This window comes from Mesoplodon mirus (assembly GCF_964341445.2).
Source record: "Mesoplodon mirus genome assembly, chromosome: 7".
NCBI classification, from domain to species: Eukaryota; Metazoa; Chordata; class Mammalia; order Artiodactyla; family Ziphiidae; genus Mesoplodon; species Mesoplodon mirus.
In genome coordinates, this window is record NC_138983.1 from 88,930,837 (window position 1) to 88,958,226 (window position 27,390).

The window sequence follows — 27,390 nt, forward strand, 5'->3', positions numbered from 1 at the left end:
GTGTCTCCCTGGCACTCCCATTCCACCTGTTCCCCGAAGCCGAGAGCTCTGGGGTGGCAGGCACCCCAACTGGCTCGCACCCCAACTGGCTCATTAACCTGTGATCCTCAACATCTGCCACATCTGATTCTTGCCAGACGCTCCATAAATATCTATCAAGGGAACCTCTTTTCATCTGATCCAGCGGAAGATGTCTGTAGCTACTTTCATTAGAGAGCACATCAAAATCCATCTATACCGGGAGAAGCAAATGCTGAGAGGTGCTGACACCTGGCTTTGTCTTGGTTAATGCTGTTGTGGCCATCCCTCCCCGAGCCTAGTGGTTAAACCGTGACATCGTGAATGCTACCATTTACTGTAATTACTCACCGATTTCTCGCGATAGCCCTGAAGGGGAGGAGCTCTCCTTATTCCTAGCTTACAAATGAGGCTTGGAGAGGTTAAGGACTTCACCAAGCTCAGGTGGTGGTGGAGAGGGTGGTGGGACTGGAGTTCTGGAAAGCTCTTTCCCTCTCTGTCTCTCTCTCCCTTCTCTGCCCCGCCCCCAGTCTCTTGGCAGAAAAAAACACACTTTTCAAGGAAGAAGCTAAGTTCAAAGGTTTGCCGCCTGTGGCGGTCACGTTTCTCTTTCTGCAGACTGCAGACACGTAATGAGAAACAGGACAGAATGCTTCCGAAATAGGAGCACTGGCAGACAGAACTTCCTATAGCTCCAGCTGGATTGTATTCAAGAGGAAGGTTCTCCACTCACTCAGGTTCCCAAACCAGTCTTTTAGCTACAGTCTTTCCCAGCCAAGTCAAGAATCCGGTGAATTCCCCTGAAGACTTTTTTGGAGTCAGGGAGAACACTGTTCGGGAAAATCAAACTCCAATTGCCTGGTGACACCTGGCCCAGCATTTATGATGACACTGGCCCCGTTGAAACCTGTTTCAGGAACGGACTTGGCAGTGTTCCAGAACTCTGTTACCTTATATGAAGATCCGAATTTCTCTCCACTGTGGGCACCTCGGTCTCCACCTAAGCTTTCTTCCTTTCTCTCCTTTCAGAAGCTGAGGTGTCCTGCTCCTGCCTTGCACTCACTTCTCCATCCATCCGATCCCTTCCCGTCCTCTCCTCTGGGGCTGTCTTGCCTCAATCATTCCTATAACCTTTCCTCATCGATTTAATAAAGATTTATCGAATGAAAGGGCTGAAGGTGGGAAGGGGGAAATTTGAATATGTTTTACCCCCGCCTGATAGAAAACAAATCGAGAGACCACGGGTAGTGTGGAGGAATTCCCTTTTGTGCTGGGATGCTCAGGTAGATGTGCCTCACTGCCCACTAACTGCCAGGGTGCTGAAGGGAGTGGTCATATCTCATGCCTCAAGTGGTTCACTGCCGTAGTGGACAGGCCGCAACCCACCTGGCTCTTCTGGAAATTCCAGGAATCTCCCTCCCAATCTGTTGGCCCATTGCTGTGGGTGGGGCTAAGCAATCAACCAATCACACTCCCTGGACATACTGATTGGTTCAGTGGTGGGGCAAGTGATCCAATCAGAGCCAAGGAGAACCAAGAAGACTTGGCTGGACACCAGGATCTGGAGTGACCTGGTGGGACTTCAGAATGCAGCCAGCATGAGGGAGTGGAGTCCAGACATGGAGAGAGGGAAGCTGTTTATTTATTTTTCAAATTGTGGTAAATAACCTGCAACATAAAATTTATCATCTTAGCCATTTTAAAGTAAATAGTTCAGTGGTGTTAAGTATTTTCACATTTCTGTGAGATGGATCTCCAGAACTTTTTTGTCTTGCAAAACGTAAACTCTATTAACCATTAGACAACAACTCCCCATTCCCTCCGCCACCCAGCCGTGGTGACCAACATTCTGTCTCTATGAATTGGACTACTCTAAGTACCAAGTACCTCAAATAAGTGAAATCACATGGTACTTGTCTTTTTGTGACTGGCGTATTTCACTTAGCATAATGTCCTCAAGGTTCATCCATGTCAGAATTTCCTTCATTTTTAAGGCTAAACAATATTCCATCATACAGTTTAGAGTGTATTTTGTTTATCCATTAAGCGTCACGGACATTTGGATGGTTTCTACCTCTTGGCTATTGTAACTATGCTGCTGTGAACATGGTGGGGAAAATAAGGAAGCTGGTTTTGAGCCTTGGCTCGGGTGCTACCCTGAAGTGCTCCATCCCTGAGGCCGGCTAGAGCTGGTTTCTGTCGCTTGCAGCACACAGAGCCCGAACGATAGGGCCCCTATGGGGAAGGAGCCAAAGATGTGTAAATGCAGCAGACTCCAAGCTCTTCGGGTTTAAAAATTAAAAAATAAAGTGTTTTTTTTTTCTCTGAAGCGTGTTGGTTGAGGGTAGCTTTAGTTGGATGGTTAAAGTGGGTTTTCTCTAGTTTACCGGCTTGCTCTATCACGGGGACGGTCAAGGTTTTCTCAGAAATTGCTGATGGTAACTACAATGAAACAGGCAGGGAGAAAAGCAAACATAAGAAAAAGACTCACATTTAAAAGCCAGCTCTGGGCTGTACAGGAAGCATGGGGTCAATGTCAGTTATCAACAAGTCTGTTTTTATTATTTTTTTAGTTTAGATTTAAATTTATTTATTTTTGGCGGTGTTGGGTTTTCGTTGCTATGTGCAGGCTTTCTTTAGTTGCGGCGAGCAGGGGCTACTCCTCGTTGTGGTGCATGGGCTTCTCCTTGCGGTGGCTTCTCTTGTTTCTGAGTGTGGGCTCTAGGCACATGGGCTGCAGTAGCTGGGGCACATGGGCTCAGTAGTTGTGGCTCGTGGGCTCTAGAGCGCAGGCTCAGTAGTTGTGGTGCACGGGCTGTTACTCTGCAACATGTGGGATCTTCCCGGACCAGGGCTCGAACCTGTGTCCCCTGCATTGGCAGGTGGGTTCTTATCCACTGTGTCACCGGGGAAGTCCCCAAGTCTGTTTTTAGAAACTTTAGTTTAAAAATACACACTAATGCCTTTTCTCTTTCTTTGTGTCTGTTCTCTGACCATATGGTATGTTGCCATGGTTGGTTTTTTTGTTTTGTTTTTGAGATAGCATATGTGATACTCCTGATTTCTTTTCCATACTACCTTTAAAATAGCAAGTTGTCAACCACCTGGATTAACCACGACCACACCACGACTGAATTTATATTAGCTTTAAAAAACACGGGTCAATGATTTACTCAAGAAGTCACTATCCATTTTCTTTCAAATTATCTACTTGTTCTTTGTGTTATTTCTCCAATATCTGCTTCTAACCCTGTAAAGAGTATAAGTTGAACGGGAGACCCTAAAAAAAATTCGAAGTAGTTTGCACATCGAGTGCCTACAGTACACATGAATTCTGCCAGGAAGCCCTGGAGCCTGCAGAGAAGGTGGAAACTTAGACCTTGCCCTTGGAGAGCTTGTTATGCGCTCTGCCATTTGTAAGTCATTGTGGACAATACAACGGCTATGAGCCACTGTGTAGAGAAGCCACAGATGTGCCACAGACTGTGCTGGGCACTTAATGCATGTCATCTCATCTGATCTCCAGAATAATCTTGCAGGAGGCATTTTACCCCTCATTGTGTGGATTAAGAAACTGAAGCTCAGAGAGGTTAAATGACTTGCCCAAGGTCTCACAGCCAGGAAGTGGTGACACTATTGGACTCCAGTACCTGTGCTCTTAGGACTTCTAGGTTACTCGAAGTCATGATTTATTACCTGCTTTCCATACTCACAGACGGATCTTAGACGATTGGTTAGTGAATGATAGGATATTTTCCGAGTTAAAAAAAGGAAATGAACATTAGATGGTGTGAAAAACCACAAGACATCACATGGGCTACTTAGAAATGGGATTTTCTAGGAACACTGACAACTTTCTTATGGAAGTGTTATTCATCTGGTACATGCCACACCCTGGAAGCAGCTCAGAGGACCCCAGCCTCCATCCGGGAAGACCTCTGGTATGTTTACTGCTGTACCAGAGGAGTCCTGTGGTCAGCTGGTACCCGCCCACGAGAACCGATTGTTAAATGTCCAGGAATTTTGCCAACTGGTTGATAAACACAGCCATTAATAAGAATTAACTTACATAAATTTACACTTAAATTATATCAGAAACAAAGGTGATACAAACTTAAAACTCACCCCTTCCTAATTATTTTACTCTATTTTATTATTACCTATGCTCTTGAGGTTATTTCACTCTACTATATGTGTCTGTTGGAAATGCTACACAGTGATGTGTTACCACACCTCTCTTTCCATCTCTGTATTCAGGGATGTGTCATTGGGAGCTTGAAATTGACCGTGGAGGGCGTATTACACCATAGAAATCAGGAAATGCTATAAATCAGGGCTTGATTTTTAAAAATTTTATAAATAGGTTTAATAATGGTGGTTCATGTAGAGTTTGATTTTGTTTCTTTGTTTGTTTTGTTGATTGCCTAGACTTAAGATGGTAATGGAGAAAATGTTAACAATGCAGATTATACAAAAGCATGTTGTGTCTTAGCCATTATGTTATGAATAGAAAAAAAAATTGAGGAAACGTTCTTCGAGTATTTGAAAATTATTATCTGATGCAGCAACAAAGTCACTCATGTCACTGATGAACATGTGAAGTTCTAACGTCTTTCTTTTTTCACTTGTATTATTCATAAGTCCAAAATATCCAAAAATACCCACGAGTGCTCAGGTTGGGAACTCTCTCATTCGTCAACTGCAATGAGAAATTGGCTATGGATACAAGAGTTTGGCTAAAGTCAATGAAAGCATTCTGTGAGACTCAGCTGGCTATATAGAATTTACAAGAAAGAGTACTGCATTTCTTGTTACATGGAAAGACTGTGCTACACATTCTTTATATCAGTAAACCTTATGCTATGCACCCATGTACTTTACTTTTCCCAGAGAGCTGGTCATTAAATATTTACCAGCCAATCGCTGGCTGTGCTGGCACCCAGCAGAGTGCCTACTACTCATGGTAGGTGTTCGCTGACTGAGCTGAACAGTTGGCAAATATAGTGTAAATAAAAAGCACTTTGATTCTGGGGCTGGGATGCGGAAAATACATGATAAGCCTGGCACATCTTGTAACAGCAGAGAGTAAGGAAGTGCCCAAAACGAAAAGGTGGGGAGATGCTCAAGGACACAGCAACCAACCTGAAAGAGCCCCCAGTGGCCAAGGCTGGAAGAATTTGAGCAAAGTAATAGTTAATGAGTATTGGATTATAACTCAAAGTGTAAAATCAGTATACATGGATCCATACTGACATAGATACATTAGTGAGTAAATACATAAAGGAGGGAGAAGAGACTGGCTTCCTTACAGAAGAATTTAACATACATAGATGTGGAGCTTAATTCCCACAGTATGGAAGGGCCTGGGGGGTAGGGGTGATGGTGGCGAGCAGGCACACTGACCGCAGCATGGAGGAGCCATGGACCTGGAAAGACAGAATGGAGACTAGAAAACATGGCCAGTAGAACTCAGAAGCCAGGAGAGGGGGCTACATGGTGCCAGGACAAATGGCCTTTATCTCAACAAGTCCCGGGATGTCACCGTAACTCAGAGACGGATAATAATTCTATGTCCCCAAGAAAAGGGTAAATCATGTACGGGGTTTCAGTGTGAGAAATCAGGGTTATACATTTAGAACACAGAACCGCCAAGTTATACATTATTTTTAGGTTTTGGAACTTAAAAGAATTAAGTCTCTTTGAGCTGTTCAGAAAAGCCATTCGTTTGGGATTTTCCCAGCTGTGTTAAAGGAGATCTGGCCCATCTAATTTTCCCATTTTCTTGTAAATCTTCAATCTTACGGTTTTTCCTTTCCTTTCAAGTTCTAATCAGCTTCCTGGTCAGTCCATAAAATGGGAAATAGAATCTAATGAGAAAACAGCCGGATTTTTGCAAATAGCTTTTGCTACCCGTAGACTTGGCCTGCTTCAATTCGGTCTTGCCAGATAGAGAGACGGAATGAATGAATGAATGAATGATCATCAACTAAGTTCAGAGAAGGAGCAACGTGGTTCTGATTTGGTAACAAAGGGTGTGGTCTGCCAGAGGAAGCAGGACGCGGCCAGGTTCCTGGCCGGGTCCGGGTTCTGTCTCAGCAGGATGCTAAGGGTTCAGCCCGCGCTCCCGTCTCCACCTCCCCCGATGTCATCTGCATCGCCTGTAGACATCTGGTGACAACACAGCCTCAGGGGTCCTTTTGTGTGAGTTTTTGCTGCGGAGGCCGAGCCGGAGGCTGCCTGCTGCCCCGTGCCCTCCACTTCACTGGTCTCGGGAAATCGCCTTTAATATAAAACACCCAGCCTCAGGAGTTCTCATCACATCAGTAAGTCCCCACAGGACCTGTAAGAGCACAGGGTAGAGGAAATCCTACAAGGTCAGGTAGGAGATGACAAAGCTTGACAAGAAACAGGTTTTGTTCTGAAGGGCACCATGCTCTCTGGTCATTCTCTCCGTTGCCGGCTCCTCAAACCCCGGTACAGTAAAGCCACATCCTCCTCAACAACGGGCCCTATTCAGAGGTCCCAGGAATGTGGAAACACCACCCTTCTTGGGGATGGACAACTAAGGCCCCGACTCTGAGCTTCTCATCACACCTGTTCACCACAGGAGAGAAATGAGCAACTCTGCTTCCTTGGAGACTGGCCTGGGACTTTTCCAATGGAAAAGTGGATTATTCATCATTTTCCTCCCCCCAGATCCCTGGTGGCAAATCCCGTTAGGAAGGCTCCACTTAGGCAATAGGAATGCTTCCTAATGTCATGGACATCTTCTTTGTTTTTGCCTCCCCCGCATCCATTTCTTCCATCTTTTGGATGGGCACCTTAATATTTTTGCAGGGAAGACACCCTTTCCCTGACAATCCTGAGTCCATAGAATTCTGACCCTTCCACCCCAGGGGTGAGGCCATAACCCAGGCCTGGCCAATCAGAGCATTCCTGGCCCCTGGCCTCAGTGATTGGTTCAGGGGAAGTCACGTGATCCAAGCCACTGCCAATGAAGATGCTGGCTCTTTCCCTGGAACTGCTACTTTGTAGGATGCTGGGGCTGCTGGTGGCTACTTTCCTACAGGTGAGGCAAGAGTCTGTCTGAGATTGGGAAGCTAACAGGGAAGAAAGAGTCAGATTCCTGACCATGATTTGGGCGCCTGGATCCAGCTGGGCCTAAGCTGCAGCTTTTGGCCTTTTCAGTTCCATGAGCTGTTTTTTTTTTTTTTTTTTTTTTTTTTTTTTTTTTTTTGCCTAGGCTAGTTTTAGTTGGTTTCCTGACACTTGCAAACAATCAAATTTCCTGGACAGTATGCTTACTGAGACTTTAGCATAAGCATCACTATGTACTCAGAGTGAAAGTTGTTTTAAAGGTTATGACATGCTCAAATAAAACCCACCAGACTGTCATCATGCACCAAATTTACCTTTCAACTTATAAAAGTAAAGCAGCATCTCCAGAGAAGAATGATTTAAGACCAAGGAACCAATCATAAGACAAGTAGTAAAACGCTGCTTAGAGAAACTTTGATAGATAAATAGTTCTCTAGCTACAGCAGGCTTCAGACTACAAATCCCAAATTTCTGCTTCAAAAGTGACTCAGGGAAGACATTCCATAGTTTTATTTATTTAGCTTTTTGGCCTCGCCGTGCACTTGTGGGATCTTAGTTACCTGACCAGAAATTGAACCCAGGCCCTCAGCAGTGAGAGCACTGAGTCCTAACCACTGGACCACCAGGGAATTCCCAACAGTCCACAGTTTTAAAAGAAAACTTTCCAGTTGAAGAAACAGGCAAAATTTGTAATATGCATCCGTTGTATATATAATATGTTAATGTCTAGTATATTTATCAGATCCATGTCAATGTAATTATATTATTACTATATTTGCAAATGCATATCTATGTGTATGTATATTTAGAACCACATATTTCCAGCTCTTTTTAAAAGAGGTATTGAAAAGACTGTTCAAAGTTTAGTTTTCCAGCTTGTCTGTTTCTTCTTATTCCTCAGTAAACTTAAGCAATTAACCAGCACATTTCCTGGCACACAGTAAGGCTCAATCTGAGTGAGTTCTTTCTCCCCAGCTCCCCCCTCTATTTTAAGTCCTTCTTTTAGAAACCAAGTCAAATGAAAGAGGCAGTACTGCATAATGTTACAAGCAGAGGCTGGTAAACGTTTTCTGTAGAGCCAGACAGTAAGCATTTCCAGCCCTGTGGGCCATAGGATCTGCCCAGCTTACTCTGCCGTTGTAGCCGACAACACAGGCAATACTGAAATGAATGGGATGGCTGTGTTCCCAGGAAACTTTACAAAAGCAGGCGATGGCCCGCATTGGCCTTGGGCCATAACGTGCCGACCTCGGGTTAAGACCTTGGGATCCGGCGTCACACAGACTCTGGTCCGGCTCCCGGCTCTGCTCCTTCTCTGGGACCCTGACGAGTGTGTCATTTCTGTGCCTTGTCTGTAAGACATAGGGATACTAACAGCCATTTCTTAGTCTGTGAGAAGTGGGTGAGATAGTGCACGTGAAATGCTGGGAACACTTCCTGGTCCATAATAAATGAGCATAAAACATTAGCCATCAGGTATGATCACCATCGTCAAAAAAGAAGAAGAAAGGGGGCAACTGAATTTGTCCAGGAACGGCAGCAATATCCCTGGTAAAGAGTTAGTGGATGGACTTCCCTGGGGGCGCAGTGGTTAAGAATCCGCCTGCCAATGCAGGGGACAGGGATTCGAGCCCTGGTCCAGGAAGATCCCACATGCCGCGGATCAACTAAGCCCATGGGCCACAACTACTGAGCCTGTGCTCTAGAGCCCGCGAGCCACAACAACTGAGCCCGCATGCCACAACTACTGAAGCGCATGCACCTAGAGCCCATGCTCCGCAACAAGAGAGGCCACCGCAATGAGAAACCCGCGCACTGCACTGAAGGGTAGCCCCCGCTCGCCGCAACTAGAGAAAGACCGCGCGCATCAATGAAGACCCAACACAGCCAAAAATAAATAAATAAAATAAATAAAATAATTAAAGAAAAAAAGTTAGTGGAGCCAGGGACTTCCCTGGCCGTCCAGTGGTTAAGATTCCACGCTTCCAATGCAGGGGGTGCAGGTTTGATCCCCGGTTGAGGAACTAAGATCCTGCATTGGTGCAGCCAAAAAAAAAGTTAGTGGAGCCAAACAAGCAAGGAAGCCAGATAACTGAAAATGCATTTTCTTCTATTATCAGTGGCTTTCGTTTTTACCCACATAATGAATCATCCCCTGTCAGAGTGTGAAATTGCAGGTTGGACTGGGAATTGCAAGACCTTCCTTAACCACTGGGCAGTGAAGGACCTGCCTGGGCTCTCACGGCCCCACGATGCTTCGTGCTATTAGGAAAAGCCTCCAAGGGACTCAGGAGAGCTGGCTTTTAATCCTGTCTCTGGATCTATATGATTGATGCCTAACCTTGGGGAAGTCACTGAAACTCTCTGAGCCTCAGTTTATGCCATGATAGGGGTGGTCCCAGGGACCTCTATAAAAACAACTGAAGGGGGAAAGGGGACCTGGGATTAATGAGTAGCTCCTTGGCAGAAATTGGAAATTGAAGCTCAGAAAGGTAAAGTCAGTTGCAGCTGGCATTTCAACTTGGGTCCATCTAACTCCAAAGGCCTTGCTTTCTCGATTGTGTTCTGCAGAGCTTCCCCATTAAAGCAGCAAGGAATATTGGCCGACAGAGGGCGCTCTTCTCGCAAGACAGGACGTCATGACATTGCAGGGACAGAAGACAGTATCCAGGAGCCACGTGGGAGAGTCTGGCTGGACTGGGAACAGGGCAGAGCAGGCAACAGGGAAGGCCGGACACAGGCAGTCATGGGGATGGGGGCTGCCGACAAGGAGCTGTCAACCCCCTCATGGAACAACTCGGCACGTCATTTGTGGCGCCTGGCTTCCTTTTTCATTCTGGCCATTTCCATCCGTTTTGCCGTATTTCAGAACAGAGAAAGACATGATGGATACATATGGGTGACGTGGGTTTCCTTACTCAGCTGCCTTGTAAGAACGGCGCCACTGTGACTAGCACAGCTTGTTTCCACACCTCCTTTCCCAGAGCTCAGAAAGCACGAGTAAAGGCAACAACCAACAAAACCCACAACACGGCAGCACACCTGACTCTGGGACTTCAATTTCCCACGCCTGGTGCCAAGACTCTATGGGATTAATCAACGGTTGCTTCAGGGCATTGCAGATGGCCCTGCGGGTTATGTCCTGCACAGCTTCAGTGGGCGCCATCCACATGGACTACGTTGTGAATGGTGACCCTGGAGTTGTGCAATATGGCAGCCCTAGGTAATACTTTGATGAGAGAGGTATAATTTACAAAGTATGGTCCTGGGGGCTTCCGTGGTGGCGCAGTGGTTGAGAGTCCCCTGCCGATGCAGGGGACACGGGTTTGTGACCCGGTCCGGGAAGATCCCACATGCCGCAGAGCGGCTGGGCATGTGAGCCTTGGCCTCTGAGCCTGCACGTACGGAGCCTGTGTTCTGCAACGGGAGAGGCCACAACAGTGAGAGGCACGCGACCGCAAAAAAAAAAAAAAAAAAAAAAAGGATGGTCCTGGGCACAACCTGGCTGCCAATGCACTTTGTCAAACAAGAGTTTTTCTTTATATTTTTCCATCTTGTATGTTATTCTATGGGTAATTTAACTGCAAATGTATTTATCTGCTAGCGGGGGCAGGTCTTGGGAGGTTTCCCTGTCCAAAAGGACACTTACAAAGGAGGCATCTTGGCTGCTCCATGCTGGTTTGCTTGACTCTAAAGCTGAGGGTTATCATGTGCTTATTAGGTGCCAGACGCTGGACTAAGCAATTTACGCACTTTGCCCACTTAATACCACAGTCACTCAAGGTGGTAGGAACTATTGTTACAGGAGTGGGGACCGAGGCTCTGAGAGGTAGATGATTTGTGCACGTCCAGTATAAAAGCCGGTCAAGAGCAGGGCTGGGACGGCGCTGGAGTCAGCCTGACCTCAGGGCACGTGCTCTAACCACTGTGACATCTGCAAACACATCTGGATTCCTAAGCGCCCCGCACCTCACCCCCCTCCCCCAGTAAAATGCTGTCACACCCTCCTCTATTAGTTAGGGTCACCACAACACCTGAACTAAATGCTTTCATTTGGGAACTCTTTGTCGGGAGAAGAACAGTTCTCATCATACTTAATCTGTATGATATCAGGGCAGTCCTCCGTGGAAACTCCATCCAAGGAGGAAACACAGCGCCCTCACCAGGGACCCCAAAATCAATTGGAAACAAGAATATGCCGGAAGCAAGAGGGCCACGAAAAGCAAGAGGGCTTCAAAATATTTGATGAGAGATGCTCTTCAATACCTCTCCCTTTCCCCCTCTTCCTTTCTCTTCTTTTAAACAGCCAGCAGGTTGGGGTCATCAGGAAGTGGAATTTGTAGGAAGGTGTCAGTCAGTCCACAGGCCGCCCTCACACGGACGCTGCAAAGGACCCCTCCATGAATATGAGCGTCATGGATGGAAGCTTCTCAAGCTGGGGACACCCCGGCAGAGAGCGCTTTTGAGAAGATGGGGTTGGGGAGAGTCCTGCAAAGTGCCCTGGGCACAGGCCAGGGGAACACTTGTGCAGCTGCCTGCAGTCAACCGAGGAATGAAGCAAGGTGCAAGTGCGTGTAGGAATAAGAATTGAAAAACTCCGTGTATATTCTAGTGACCGTGAGAGTATGCTTTCCTCGGTGTGAAAACCAGTCAAGGCTACTGCTCCAGCTAGCATCAGACTAAATGGTTTTCTCCCCTCCTTTTTCCACAAGTGGGGATAGTGTTTAATTTGCACTGACTAGCTGTGTGGCCCTGGGGAAATTACTTAACCTCTCTGAGTTTCGGATTCCTTGTCTGTAAAATGGGGATCACGGGAGAACCCATGTCATAGGTTGCTGTGAGCGTGAAATAAGGGAGAGCAGGTGAATTGCTTAGCACAGTGCTGTTCACGTCAGTGATTCCTCCTGCTGCTCTCCTGGTTTCTCTTCTTACAAAACATCTTCTTCCGTCTTATCTACTCAAGGTTAGAGGTCGTCATCACTGTTTCCCACAATTATATAAGAAGCACCTTGTAAAATAAAGTCCCCATTCCATAGTTGTACACCCGTGTGCATAACAAACTTACTCAAAATGGCCAAAAGGTGGAAGCAACCCAAGTGGCCATGGATGGATGAGCAGATAAACAAAATGTGGTGAATCCATACAATGAAATATTCAACTGGAATGAACCATGAGGATATCATACTAAGTGAAATAAGATGATCGCAAAAGGACAAACAATGTAAGATTCCATTTATATGAGGAACCTAGAATAGTCCAATTCACAGACACAGCATGGTGGGAGGGGAGGAAGGAAGCAGGGGGTTTGATTTGATGGGCTTAGAGTTTCAGTTTGGGAAGATGAACAAAGTTCTGATGATGGATGGGGATGATGGCTGCACAACAGTGTGAATAGATTTAATGCCACTGTGAACTGTACACTTAAACATGGTTAAGATGGTAAATTTTATGTGTATTTTACCATAATTTTGAAAACTAAAAGTTAAAAACAAACCCCAAAATGAAATACCTCCAAGGTTTCTCCGAGGTTTGGGGTGATAGAAATGGATGAAAGTGTTCTGAAAGCAGGTTGTGGTGATGGCTGCACAACTCCATCAATATATTCAAATTGATTGAATTGGACACTTCAAATGGGTGAAGTTACTGTTATGTAAATTGTACTTCAGTGAAGCTGTTAAGAGCAAGCAAGCAAACAAACACTTGCTGTGATCCGGAGGAAACTTTGGAGGATGAAGGAGCTGTTCACTGTCTTGATTGTGGCTATGGTTTCACAGGTGTACCCATATGTCAAAGCCCATCCACTTACAGACTTTAAACATGTGCCGTTTATGTCATGTCAATTATATCTCAAGAAAGCTGTGTTTTAAAAAGGCAGAACACTATTCCATATATAAACAAACTCCTTATAATATATTAAACTCCTTAGAATATATTAAACAATATAATTTATTAAACAATGCCTCCATTGGATGGAAATTTAGGTTTCAAATTTTATGCCCCTATCAATACTATTTCAATAAATATCTTTGTAGGAAAAAAAAAGAAAAAAATGCAGATATTATTTGCTGCTCCCCTATTCTTCTCCCCACAGGCAAGCCACAGAGTCAGAATTTCCCAGGGAGGGGGCCTGGGAACCTGTAATTTTACTGAACATTCCTGAAAATTTCTTGGAATCAGACATGTTGGGGCACATTGAATCAAACTTCATGAACTTGGATTTTCAGGCTTGGGAGTGTGAAATCCCCTTTTCTTTGATCCCTAAAAAATTCTGTAAGTGTTCCATACAAATGATTCTAAATTTCGGTTTCCCTCCTATTGGCGGTGCATCAGAATCATCAGGGAGCTTGTGAGAATGCATATTCCCAGGCCCTGCTCCCAGGGAGGATGTGTATGGTTGCCAGATTTCGCATAAATAAAGAAATGAATAAATCAATATATAATAAACTATAGGGTGTCCGTTAAATCTGAATTTCAGATAAACACCAAATAATTTTTTTAGCATAAGTGGTTCCTTGCAATAGTTGGGCCACACCTGCACATAACAATGATTTGTTGCTTCTCTGAAATTCAGATTTAACTGCGTGTCCTGTATTTCATCTGGGAATCCTAAGTATGAGTCCTCAGGCCTGGGGTGAAGCCCACATCTGCACTGTGGGTCTGCTCCCCACGTGCTTCTGACGAGGGGGATCCTTAGAACCCATGTTGAGAACCCCTGATCAGGTCAACACCTTCTATGTCAGGAGCCCCTCCTCAGGGCGGCCAGTGGATCCCAGTGCATCCCACAAGTGAGCACACTTTAATGTTGGTCCAAGGAGGAAAAGGGGGCTGAGAAGCAGCAGGAGAAAACTGTCCCAGGTTTTCAAAGCCAAACGTGGTGGATGCGGTGTCACGAGCCCTGCAGCCTGAGGGACGGTGCTCATCTTCTCTGAGTGGGTATTTAGGGCTGCCTAGGGGACCCACACCCAGGATTCTGCCTAGATTCTCTAAACTTTATTTATTTATACCCAGCCTCGTCCCAGAAAGGACTTTAAGCCTCGGAGGTCTCAGTCCATGCAGTGTTCTTGGTGCTGGGGAGTGAGGTTAACACGCCGTCTCTCTGGGACACACACGACAGGTATTAATTGTGTGCTCACCACGAATGGGCATTATTCTGGGAGTTTTACAATGATAACCATCTCATTTAGCCCTCGAGATAAGCCTGCAAGGTCATTGCTGGCGTTGGCCCCATTTTGTAGATGAGGAAACCGAGGTTCAGAGGGGTCCAATGGCTTGTGCAAGAGCGCACCGAGTAGGCCAGTGGCAGAGCTGGGGTTCTGACCCAGGACTGTGTTGCTAACCAGCCCCCATCCTGCCTCCCTACTGAACTAGATACTTCTGGTGACTGAGCTTTGCTGGGCGAATTTTGGCTTACGTTCCGCTTAACCTGGGGCCATACCTTAGGTCCTGATCCCGGGAACATTTCTGATCCGGTGTGATAACAGCTGGCAGGCCTTGAGCGTCTACTCCGGCCAGACACTTTGACTTTTTATACATAGATACTCTCTCAACGCCCTGCACCGCTGAGAAGACCCAGACCCAGGCACGCAGAGAACCCTGGCCGAGGTCGCAAAGCTAGGAAGTTGCAGAGCACTGATCTGCCTAAAAAGGAAGCATCCATCTCTGCATCTTCAAAAGCACACACCTGCTTTCCACCTCCCCTCGCCAAGCTTCACTTTTCAGGAAAATGCTCTCGCTCTGGGCTGGTCCCTAGGCAACTCTTGCATGTAATTCCACGAAATGCCCAGAAGAGGGCGCGAGGACTCGCTCTCCCCGGGCACCCACGCGATGGGGCTGAACTTCGCAGAATCTCGAAAGCAAGAGTGACGCGCTCCAGACGAACTCCACCTGTGGCCGTACCCGAGCCCTAGGCTGCACGGAAGGTGACACAACACGGCACCTCTGCACCCCGCCCTCCCCCCGGGCCCCCGCAGGGCCTGGACTCACCGAGGCTGGGTTTTCGATGACCAGTTCGTAGGTCAGCCCTCTGGACCCAAACCTCAGGATGTCTCCGGGTAGGAGCTTCACAGCCACGTTCTGAATGTGGCACTCATTGACGAACGTGCCGTTGCAGGAATTGAAGTCGTGGAGAACAAAGCTGCTTTCGGCCTCATTATATTCAATGAGTGCGTGATGGTTGTCGACGTCTGCAGACTGAAATGCAGAAGGGGGACAGTCAGAGCCAGGAATAACAGGAATAACAAGGAATAACTAGTGCCACTGACACTGGGGGCCCCAATGTGCTAACCACTTCATCTGGCTGGACGGTCACTGCAATCCTCATTTTAAGAGGAGGATGCTGAGGGTCAGAGAGGTTAAGTGACTTGCCTAAGGCCACACAGCTAGTGAGTGGAGGGTCACCAGACCCTGACAGTAGACCCAGAATAGATGCCCAGTTTTAGGGTAGGGCGTCAGGCAACACAGAGGCAAGAGGTAACTCGGGGGGAATTGGCCAGGAATTGGCCACTTGATAGTTCTCTGATCCCATGCAAGTATCCTTTTGGTTGTCCCGAGTGGCAAGACAGCAGAAATGGTCCAACACAAACCAGAAAGGTCAGTTGGCAAGTGACAACTGTCCATTTACTGCAAGTGTTAAAGTTCAGGGGAGGTTTAGTAATAATTGTTGTTTTCATTTGTTTGTTCTATTCATTTTTAAAATAACATGATTTTTCTAATAATGCAGAAAATGAGAACTAGAGAAAAACACAAAGAAGACATTAAAATCACTTAGACTCCCGTCCCCCAGAGGCAGGCACTGAGAACACGGTGGTTCACATCATTCCAGTCTTTTCTCTATGCTTACAATCTTTTTAAAAAGTTTAAACACAATTGAGCTCACACCACAAAACATAGTTTTATAACTACCTTTTAAAAGCCTTGGTGTATAATGAAGGTTTATCCCATGTGATTAATTATTACTGTTGCTTCTTAAAAGCTAATCAGAATTTATCTAACCAAAGATGATCTATTTTTCAATAGGGGCCCTGGTGTGACCACATTTCCCACAAAAGAGAGAGACCCCAGACAGTGAATTGTCAGTGGCGTCAGAAACCTCCTGTGTAACCACTTTAATAAGAAGAATGAGCAAACCTTGGCACCAAGGAGGAAATATCACATCCCCCCTGGCCCTGGCGCCCTGGACTATGGGCTGCAGGGCACGTGTGGAGTCTTCTGTCTTCTCAGGACACTGCCTATGAGCCATCCACTCCAGCCTGAGACTTTGCAATTATTTTCTAAGTCACTCTTCTCAGAGTGCCTCATCCAACTTTCACAGAGAGTGCTTGGAATTAGAAATCTATACTAACGTCCCACAATATAATTATAACCAATAGCTTTTATTAATAATAGCTTATAGTATATGAATAGATAATAATATAACTGCATATATTAGTAGAATATATTAATGACACATTATGTGTAATTACACAAATGCCAGGAAATTTGCTAAATGCTTTACTGCATTATCCCATTTCATCTTCACAATAATTCAAAGGGATACTTCCTCATTTCAAAAAATTTAATTTTTTATTGAAGTGTAGTTGATTTACAATGTTGTGTTAGTTTCAGGTGTACAGCAAAGTAATTCAGTTATACATATATATAATATCTATTCTTTTTCAGATTCTTTTCTATCACAGGTTACTGCAAGATATTGAATATAGTTCCCTGTGCTGTACAGTAGGTCCGATAGTTACTCATTTTTTAGATGAGGAAACTGAGGCATAGAACGATTAAGTGTGCCCACAGTCAGCCACTTTGACTCGCTTGGCTTGTTCCCAGGTTTGCCTGATTCATATGACTGTGCCTTTACCCACTTTTCAAATTCCTACCAAACACTTTGGCACTTAAAATACTGAAACACAAGAAGAAAGCAGGAGTAGCTCTATTAATTTCAGGCAGAGCCAACTTCAGAGGAAGGAAAGTTATCAGGGATAAAGAGAGGCGATACATAGTGATAAAGGGGTCGATTCTCCAAGCAGACATAACAGTCCTTCATTGTATGTACCCAACAATAGAGCATCAAAGTATGGAAGGCAAAAACTGATAGAACTGCAAGGAGAAGCAGATGAATCCATCATGGTAGCTGGAGACCTCAACAGCCCTCTGTCAGTGACGGGCAGACCCACCAGGCAGAAAATTAATAAGAATGAAGTTGAACTGAACAGCACTACCATCATCTGGATCTAACTGGCAACCACACAGCTTCATCCCACAGCAACAAAACACACATCCTTCTCAAGCTCCCATGGAACATTCACCAAGCAGACCACATTCCAGGCCACGAAATATACCTCAACAAATGTAAAAGAATAGAAATTATGCAAAGTACGTTTTCAGAACACAATGGAATTAGGCTAGAAACCAATACCAGAAAGACAGCTGGAAAATCCCCAAATATTTGGAGATTAAACAACACACCTCTAAATAACAGATGGGTCAAGGAGGAAGTCTCATGGGAAATAAAAATTTATCTTGAGCTAAATGAAAATGAAAATACAACCTATGAAAATTTGCAAGATGCAGTGAAAGCAGTGCTTGGAGGGAAGTTTATGGCATTGAAGGCATACATTTGAAAAGATCTAAGCTTCCACCTTATGAAACTAGAGAAAGAAGAGCAATATAAGCCTACCACAAGCACAAGACAAGAAGCAATGAATGAAATAAAAAGCAGGAAAACAAGAGAGAAAAGTCAGCAAAATAAAGAGCTGTTTGGTCTTTTTTTTTTTTGTAAAGATCAATAAAATTGACAAACCTCTAGCAGGATAACCAAGAAAAAAAGAGAGAAGATACAAATTACTCAAATCAGAAATGAAAGCGATGGCATCACTACTGATCTCATGGACACTGAAGGGATACTAAAGGAATATTATGAATAATTCTATGCCCACAGATTTTATAAGTTAATGAAGTGGACCATTTCCTTGAAAGACACAATCTACTGAAACTCACACAAGGAGAAATAAATACTCTGAAAAGACTCATATCTAGTAAAGAATTTGAATCAATAATGAATAACCTTCCAAAATGGAAAGCACCAGGCCTGGATGGGTTCACTGGTCAATTCTATCAAACATTAAGGAAAGAATGATACCAGTTCTCAATAATCTCTTCCAGAAAATAGAAGAAGAGAGAACACTTCCCAGCTCATTCTGTGAGGCCAAACTTATTCTAATAGCAAAACCAGATAAAGATATTACAAAACAGGAAAATTGCAGACCAATACCTGTCATGAATATAGATGCAAAATCCTCAACAAAATATTAGCAAATTGAATCCAGTGATGTATAAAAAGAGTTCTACACCACAGACAAGTGGGATTTACTCCAGGTATGCAAGGCTGGTTCAATATTTGGAAATCAATTAATGTAATCCATCACATCAACAGCGCAGAGAAGAGAAATCGCATTATCATAACAGTAGATGCAAAAAGAGCATTTGACAAAATTAAACACCATCCATGATAAACTAACAAACCACCAAACCACCACAACAACTCTTGGCAAATTAGGGATGGAGGGGAACTTCCTCAACCTGATAAAGTACATCTATAAAAACCCTAAAGCTAACGTCATATTTAATGGTGAGAAACTAGAAACTTTCCAATTAAGATCAGGAATAAGGTGAAGATGTCCCCTTTCACCACGCATTTTCAACATTGTACTGTATCTCCTAGCTAATGCAACAAGGCAAGAAAAGAGAATAAAAGATAGATTGGGAAGGAAAAAGAAATCTTCTTTGGTGAGGTGTTTGTTCAGATCTTTTGCCCATTTTGCAGATGGCATGATTGTCTATGCAGAAAATCCCAAAGAACCGACAGAAAGCCCTCCTGGAACTAATGAGCAATTATAAGCAGGTTGCAGGATACATGATTAATATACAAAAGTCAATTGCTTTCCTATATACCAACAATGAACTAGTGGAATATGAAATTAAAAACACAACACCATTTACATTAGCACCAAAAAAAAAAAATGAAGTACTTAGGAATAAATCTAACAAAATACTTAGCTATATGAAGAGGTATATGAAGAAAACTACAAAATGTTGATGAAAGAAATCAAAGTAGTCTAAATAAATGAAGAGATATTTCATGTTTGTTTGAAATTCCTTAATGATGTATGATGTTTACCATCTTTTCATATGCTTATTTGACATCTGTAGATTTTCTTTGGTAAGGTGTCTGTTGAGCTCTTTTGACCATTTTTAAGTTGGGTTGTTTGGTTTCTTATTGTTGATTTTTAAGACTCATTTATATTGTTTATTTATTTATTTTATTGAAATGTAGTCGATTTACAATGTTGTATTAATTTCTGCTGTACAGCAAAGTGATTCAGTTATACATACATATACATTCTTTTTAAAATATTCTTTTCCATTATGGTTTATCACAGGATATTGAATATAGTTCCCTGTGCTCTACAGTAGGACCTTGTTGTTTCTCCATCCTGGATGTAACAGCTCACATCTGCTAACCTCAACCCCCCACTCCATCTCTCCCTCAACCCCCTCCCCCTTGGCAACCACAGTCTGTTCTCTATATCCATGAAGACTCATTGATTTTGGATACATGCTTACAGCATCTTTATTCATAACTGCCAAAAACTGGAAGCAACCAAGATGTCCTTTAAAAGGTAAATGGATAGACAAATTGTGGTACATCCATACAATGAAATACTAGTGATAAAAATAAATGAGTTATCAAATAACAAAAAAGACATGGAGGAATCTTAAATGCATATTGCTTAGTGAAAGAACCTAGTCTGAAAAGGTTACATACCATATGATTCCAACTGTATTAAATTCTGGAAAAAGTAAAACTATAAGGAGAGTAAAAGATCAGTGCTTGCCAGGGGCACAGGGGCTCTGGGGCTCAGAATGAAGAGGAGGGGCACAGAGGATTTCAGGGCAGTGAAAATATTTTTTATGATACTGTAATGGTGGATACTTGTCACTATACATTTGTCAAAAGGAAAGAACGTACAACGCAAAGAGTGAACCCTAATGTAAACTATGGACTTAGTTAATAATAGCATATCAATATTGGTTCATCAGTTGTAACAAATGTACCGCACTAATGCATGATGTTAATAATAGGGGAAACTGTGTGTATTGGAGGGGTGGATATATGGGAACTCTCTGTATTCTCTGCTCAATTTCCTGTAAACCTAAAACTGTTCAAAAAATAAAGTATTTAAAAAAATGAAAACACATTAGTTCTTTGGAAAATGTCACCCACATCATCTTCATCATCATTGCCATTGATCTTTGTGTCCTTTGAACCTTTGATAACCCATGAATGAGAGAAATTCTGTGTGTTACATTTTGTTTGTCTCTTCCCAGGCTTCACTGCTTTCAGTTCCTCAAAAACTGTCAAGCCATTATTAAGAAATCAAAGCAAGCAGGAAGTTTTAAATGACTCCACAAATTTGGGTGAGTCTCTACCACATGTTAGGCCAGGAGACAGCTTCCTAGTTTGGCCCTATAATATCACTCGCTCCCTTTACTTGGAAAATTGCTAAATGCTGCTACTGGACAGACGCCCTGCTGCTAATACAGACTGACTCTATAAGCCCCAGCCTACTCAGCTGTCCAACTATGAGATGAACTGTTATTTATTTATTATTATTTTTATTATTATCCTTATCATCATCTAACATATTTTGAGGGCATCCTGTGAACTGGGCCCTGCTGAAGCATTTTGTCTGCATTTTTATCATTTGATCTGCATGACAGCCCTAAACAGGGTCTCTATTATTATCTCCGTCTTAGAGATGAAGAAGCTGAGACTCAAATGGTGAAGTGAGAGGACAGCATTACCTTGATACCAAACCCAGACAAAGACACTACAAGAAAACTACAGACCAATATCTCTTATGAACACTGATACCACAATCCTCAACAAAATAGGAGGAAACCGAATTCAACAGCACATTAAAAGGATCATACACTATGACCAAGTGGGATTTATTCTTGGAATGCAGACTTGATGGTTCAACATATGAAAATTAATCCACGTAATACATCACATTAACAGAAAGAAGGAAAAAAATGATCATCTCGATTAATGTACAAAAAGCATTTGACAAAATGCAACACTCTTTCATGATAAAAGCACTCAACAAACAGGGAATAGAGGGAAATTACCTCAACATAATAAAGGTCAAATATGAAAGGCCCACAGGTAGCATCATACTCAAAGGTGAAAGACGGAAAGCTTTTCCTCTAATTTCAAGAATAAGATAAGGATACCTGCTTTTGCCACTTCTATTCAACAAAGTATTGGAAGTCCTAGCCAGAGCAATTAGGCAAGAAAAAGAAATAAAGGCATCCAAATTCGAAAGGAAGAAGTAAAATTATCTCTGTTCACAGGCAACATGATCTTACATGTACAAAATCCTAAAGAGTCCATGAAAAACCACAACCCTCCTAGAACTAATAAATAACATTCACTAGCAAAATCGTAGGACACAAAATCAACACACAAACATCAGTTGTGTTTCTATATGCTCACAATGAACAATCTGAAAAGGAAGTTAAGAAAATAATTTCATTTACAATAGCATCAAAATGAATAACATATTTTGGGATAAATTTAACCAAGGTGGTAAAAGATGTGTACACTGAAAACTACAAAGTGCTGCTGAAAGAAATTAAAGACACAAATAAATGGAAAGACACCCTGTATTCGTGGGTTGGAAGACTTAATATTGTTAAGATGTCATTACTACACAGCAGGATCTACAGATTCAAAATCCCAACAGCAGTTTTGGCAGAAATAGAAAAATCCATCCTAAAATTCATATGGAATCTCAGTGGGCCCCAAATAGCCAAAATAATGTTGAGAAAGAAAAGCAAAGCTGGAGGTCTCACACTTCCTGATTTCAAAACTTACTGCATACAAAGGTACAGTAATCAAAACAGTGTGATACTGACATAAGGTCAGGCACATAGGCCAATAGAATAGAATAGAGAGCACAGAAATAAAACTTTGCATGTATGGTCCAATGATTTTTGACAAGGGTGCCAAGATTATTCAATGGGGAAAGAGCAGTATTTTCAACAAATGATGCTGGGAAAGACTGCAAAAGAATTAAGTTGAACTCTTACCTTACACCATGTATAAAAATTAACTCAAAGTGGATCAAAGACTTAAACAGAGTCTAAAACTATAAAACTTTTAGAGGAAAGCACAGGAGGAAAGCTTTATGACATTGGATTTGGCAATGCATTTTTGGATATGATACCAAAAGCATAGGCAGCAAAAGTAAAAATAGATAAATTCAACTATATCAAAAATTAAAACTTCAGCGAATCAAAGGACACAATAAACAGGGTGAAAGGCCATCTAGAGAATGGGAGAAAATAGTTGCAAAACACAAATCTGTAAAAGGGTTAATATGAAGAATATATAGAGAACTATAACTCAACAACAACAACAAAAAAGAACCCCCAAATAACCTGATCAAATATGGGCAAAGAACTGGAATAGACATTTCTCCAAAGAAGATATATAAATGTCCAACAAGCATATAAAAAGATGCTCAACATTACTAGTCATTAGGGAAATGCAAATCAAAACCACAGTGAGATACCACCTCATACCCATTAGGATGGCTACTATCAAAAACAAACAAACAGCAACAGAAAATAACAAATGTTGGCAAGGATGTAGAGTAGGGGAACACTTATGCACCGCTGAGAATGTAAAATGGTGCAGCTGATATGGAAAACAGTAGAGCGGCTTCTCAAACAATTTAGAATAAAATTATCATATGATCCAGCAAGTCCACTTCTGGGTATATACCCCAAAGAATTGAAAGCAGGAACTTAAAGAGATATTTGTACACTCATGTTTATAGTAGCATTATTCACAATTGCCAAAAGGTGGAAGCCACCCAAGTGCCCACTGACCGATGATTGGATAAGCAAAATGTGGTCCATCCATACAGTGGAATATTATTCAGTGTAGGAGGAAGGAAATTCTGACACATGCTACAACATGGATGAACCGTGAGGACATTATGTGAAGTAAGTGTCACAAAAAGGCAAATTTTGTATGATTCCACTATGTGAGGTACATAAAGTAGTCAAGCTCATAGAAACAAAATAGAACGGGGGTTGCCAGGAGCTGGGGAAGGGGGAAACGGGGAGTTGTTGTTTAATGGGTACAGTTTCAGTTTTGCAAGATGAAAAATTCTGAGGCTGGTTGCACAACAATGTGAATAACTTACAACTACTGATCTGTACACTTAAAAGTGGTTAAGACGGTAAACTTTATAGGTATTTTACCACGATTTAAAAAATGGCTAAGATGAAGGGACTCACTCAACATCAGGATGCTGGCACAGGGCAATGTCAGGGTTTGAACCCAAGTCTAATTCCAAAACTTGTACCTTTGATTTGTACCCTGTGATTTTCAGAGTAGAGAGTGATTTAATAATGAGAGAGGAGACAGGCAGGACCTAATATAGAAAACAAGTGCATTTTTTAAGGCTCCTGCATTGAAAATGTCTTTAAAAAGTATATAGTGAGTCCATAAAATATTGAGATGTTTAAACTTCTATTAACAATGACCATCTGCTCTGATGACCCCTGTGCTTTAAGGAAGCCTCCTCGGGAAGCTGACTTAGTTATGACGTTGCCCTGAGGTTCGCTGACATTGTCGCTGAGGTTCGACGTGTACCTGGAACTGTCCTTTGAGCTAGGTTTCAACCTTGCATCACCTGGCACTGGGAAGCCCCATCTCAGACCATAACCTTGCGCTCCCGGCCTTCCTTATCCTCTATCTCGTCCTCTCCTTGAGTCACGTAGCCTTTGCTCCCTGTTTGCTCCCTATGGGTAATGCCCTATGCTCACCCAGCCTGGGCCCTGCTCAAGCTCACCAGCTCCTTCAAGTCCATCCCGGCCCCCAAACCCTCCTGCCACCCTCACACTTCTGTCCTGAGGCTGGCCCAGTGCCCTTTGGGCACCCCAGACAGCAGGTCCCTGCTCTCAGGCTTTTCATTCTACTTTGACAACAGCCTCCTAGGTCTTCACCTCCTGCACCTGCCGGCATTCTCCGTCTGCTTCTCCCGACCCTCCTCCATCCCTTTACACGGTGCCCTCTGCCCAGCAGGCCCACCTGTGCAGCTACATCCATGGGCTGATGGGCTCCTTGTCTCTGGTTTCTTGTTGGGTTTGGCCAATGGGGGGTTAGAGATCAGAGCAGGGAGGAGAGAGCTTGGGGTACTTACTCCCCTGGCTTCCTTTCTCTGGGGCCACACAGCTTCCCTCAGAGGACTCTACCCAGCCCTCGGGGTCTCCGGGTCCCAGGAAATGCCCCTGCCCCTCACCCCACAGCTCTGGGGGTGGGAACAGTCCTCACTCATACTAGCTCTGGGCCCTGCACTATCCTTTGAGGTTTCTCTGAGCCCTGCCCACTCCCTATGGAGTCCCTTCAGGAAACACCCCTCCATCACTCCACACCCCTGTGAATGTGCCTTCAGCTCCCTGCCAGGACCTGGACTTCCCAGGCATGGAGAAGCTCTTAGATGGGACCTTCAAGGCTTCTCTTAGCTGCCAAGGGCCTCTGGGTGGTCCTGCCTTCATCCCACCCTGGTCTAGTCCCTCTGCTCAACCATCTCCTCTTCTGCATCCTCACCTTGACAGTGTAACTTCCGTCTAACCTGTGAACGTGCTCACCACCCCCTCGGCCTGGAAATGCCGCCCCTTCCCCCTTCCTTTCCTTTATTGTCAAATGGCTTCAAGAGGTTCCTCTCCCGCTGGGTCCTCAACCCACTGTCATTGCCCTCGGGGGCCTCCTCGGGCTCTCGGCCTCCCTGTGACATGTGACACAGTTGTCAGAGAGAGGCACGTGGCCTGGTGGTTCAGGGGTTGGGGGAGCAGGGCAACATGGTGGTTATTAGACTGGGCTCGAGTCCAGCTCTCCTACTTCCTAGCAGGGTGACGTTGGGCAAGTGATACCTCAGCTTCCTCATCTGTAAGGTAACAAAAGGACCATCTTATAAGTTACTGGTGACCTATAAATGATATAATACATACAAAAGCACTTAGAAGAGAACATAGGGCAAATGGGAAATGTTCTCTGTTATGAGCAAGAGGATGGGCTCTGGAGTTAGAAAGCCTTGAGTTCAAGTCCCACCTCTGCTACCTTCCAGCTGTGCAGCCTGGGGCATGGTTCTTTGCTTCTCTTTGGTTGCTCCCTGAGCAGCAAAAATGAGTTTGATAAGCTGGGCTTCATAGGATTGACAAAAGGTACTGCTTGGTGAAATGTTCAAAGGAGTGGGATAACATTTTTAAAATTAACTCGTGTGTGTGTGTGTGTGTGTGTGTGTGTGTGTTTTATCTATTTCTTTTAACCTTTTGGTTCTAGGCTATCCCATCCCCCAGCCCCATCCCCCCACTGCCTCCAGAAAGGGATGTAGTGCAGAGATAGTAAAAAAAAAAATGGGGTTTTCAAAAGAATAAGGATATGAGGAAACGGCCAGGCGCTGGTGAGACGACGAGTCTGGGATTGGAAGGAAAGAAGAAGCTCCTCTGCTTCCCCGTCAGCTGGATCTTTCCTCCCCGGTCTCCCCGGGAGAGCCCTGTGGACCGGCAAGGCCTCAGGAGAGGCTGGTCCTGAAATCAGACTGCCCGAGCGTGGTGCCCAGTGCCCCAGCCTCCCTCTGTGACCTCAGGCAGGATACTCAGCCTATCTGTGCCTCAACGCCCTCATCTGTAAAGTGGGGCAAACAACACTAACCTCCTAAGGATGAAATGAGTTAATACACTCGAAAGTGCCCAGAACAGTACCTGGCACAAAGCAAGCTGTCTCTGTGATGAATACCCTCAGCCTGGCAACAGCTCTCTGGCTCCCTCACCTCTCTGACTGCTTCCAGGTCTCCACGCCGGGTTCCTCTCCCCTCAGATGTCCATTTCCTCTGCACTCTGTCCATGGGCTGGGGCCACTGTACCACCCCCTCGATTTGCAGGTGTGTATTTCCAACCCCTGGTTCATCTCCAGGCCCCAAACTGCCTGGCCGCTTCCGGGATGTTGAGGTGCTCACTCAACCAGTCCTGCTTCCTGCCCTCTTGGTAACGGTGTTATCACCTTCCAGCTCATCCAGCCATCTTTCTCCATGGCCTGTGGCATTGATCCTACTGATTCTTCCAGAAAGCTCTCAGACCAGTCTCAAAGCAATGGTCCAGTCAGGTGGTAGTATTAATGTGGTGGGCAGAATGGTCTCCCAAAGATGCCCATGCCCTGATCCCCAGAACCTGGGAATATGCTCCATGACGTGGCCAAAGGGACTGTGCCGATGTCAAGGTTACTAATCAGTGCTCTTAAAAGAGGGAGACTAGGGACTTCCCTGGTGGCTCAGTGGTTAAGAATCTGCCTGCCAATGCAGGGGACACGGGTTCAAGCCCTGGTCCGGGAAGATCCCACATGCCATGGAGCAACGAAGCCCATGTGCCACAACTACCAAGCCTACACTCCAGAGCCCACGAGCCACAACTACTGAGCCCACGTGCCACAACTACTGAGTCTGCGCGCCTAGAGCCCGTCCTCCGCAACAAGAGAAGCCACTGCAATGAGAAACGCGTGCACCAAAACAAACAGTAGCCTTCGCTCGCTGCAACTAGAGAAAGCCTGTGCTCAGCAACAAAGACCAAACCCAGCCAAAAACTTTTAAAAAATTTTTTAAAAAGTGGGAGACTATCCTGGGTTATCCAGGTGGGACTAATTGAACTCCACCAGTCCTTATAAGCAGAGAACTTACTCTGGCTGGATTGGAGAGATAAGTGGTGTTTCTTGCTGGGCCCCCACTTAGCCCCAATGCTCCTCTTCCTGGGAAAGCACCAGGTCAACGTTTCCTCTTTACCCAAATCGCCCCCTAGATGGCGCCACCTCAGTCTGTTGCATGAATGAGGATCACAAGAACATTCATCTCACATTTCACTGACAACCCTCATTCTGGATTCCACAGGGTGGAATTTCCCTACCTTACTCAATTCTCTTGTTATCTCAGTTAACTGAGAATTTCCAATTTAGATATTAGATGTTCCCAAAGCTAAATTTACACTCAGAAAGTGAAGCTTCTGTTTTTAGAAGCTTGAGTCAGCTCAGTCTGAAACTCAGCCTCACCTCCCCCGTCTAGCTGTGTGATTTGGGCCAGTTCCTTAACCTTTCTGAGTCCCATGTCCATGTCATCAAATGAGGATAATAATGATAATAGTAGTTCTCACCTTCACAGG

The 27,390-nt window shown here is 44.3% G+C and overlaps 2 protein-coding genes across 2 annotated transcripts in view; both read right to left on the minus strand.

The window, feature by feature from the left end:
• Window positions 1-27,390, minus strand: part of LOC309808862 (forkhead-associated domain-containing protein 1-like) — a gene marked incomplete at both ends in the record, with an annotated part of 196,741 nt that overhangs the window by 65,784 nt on the left and 103,567 nt on the right. The window lies entirely within an intron of this gene.
• Window positions 1-27,390, minus strand: part of LOC309808040 (forkhead-associated domain-containing protein 1-like) — a gene marked incomplete at both ends in the record, with an annotated part of 99,418 nt that overhangs the window by 64,505 nt on the left and 7,523 nt on the right. The window contains one exon of the mRNA XM_082628051.1: window positions 15,100-15,306. Coding sequence (XP_082484177.1) covers window positions 15,100-15,306 — 207 coding nt within the window. The remainder of the gene's footprint in view (window positions 1-15,099; window positions 15,307-27,390) is intronic.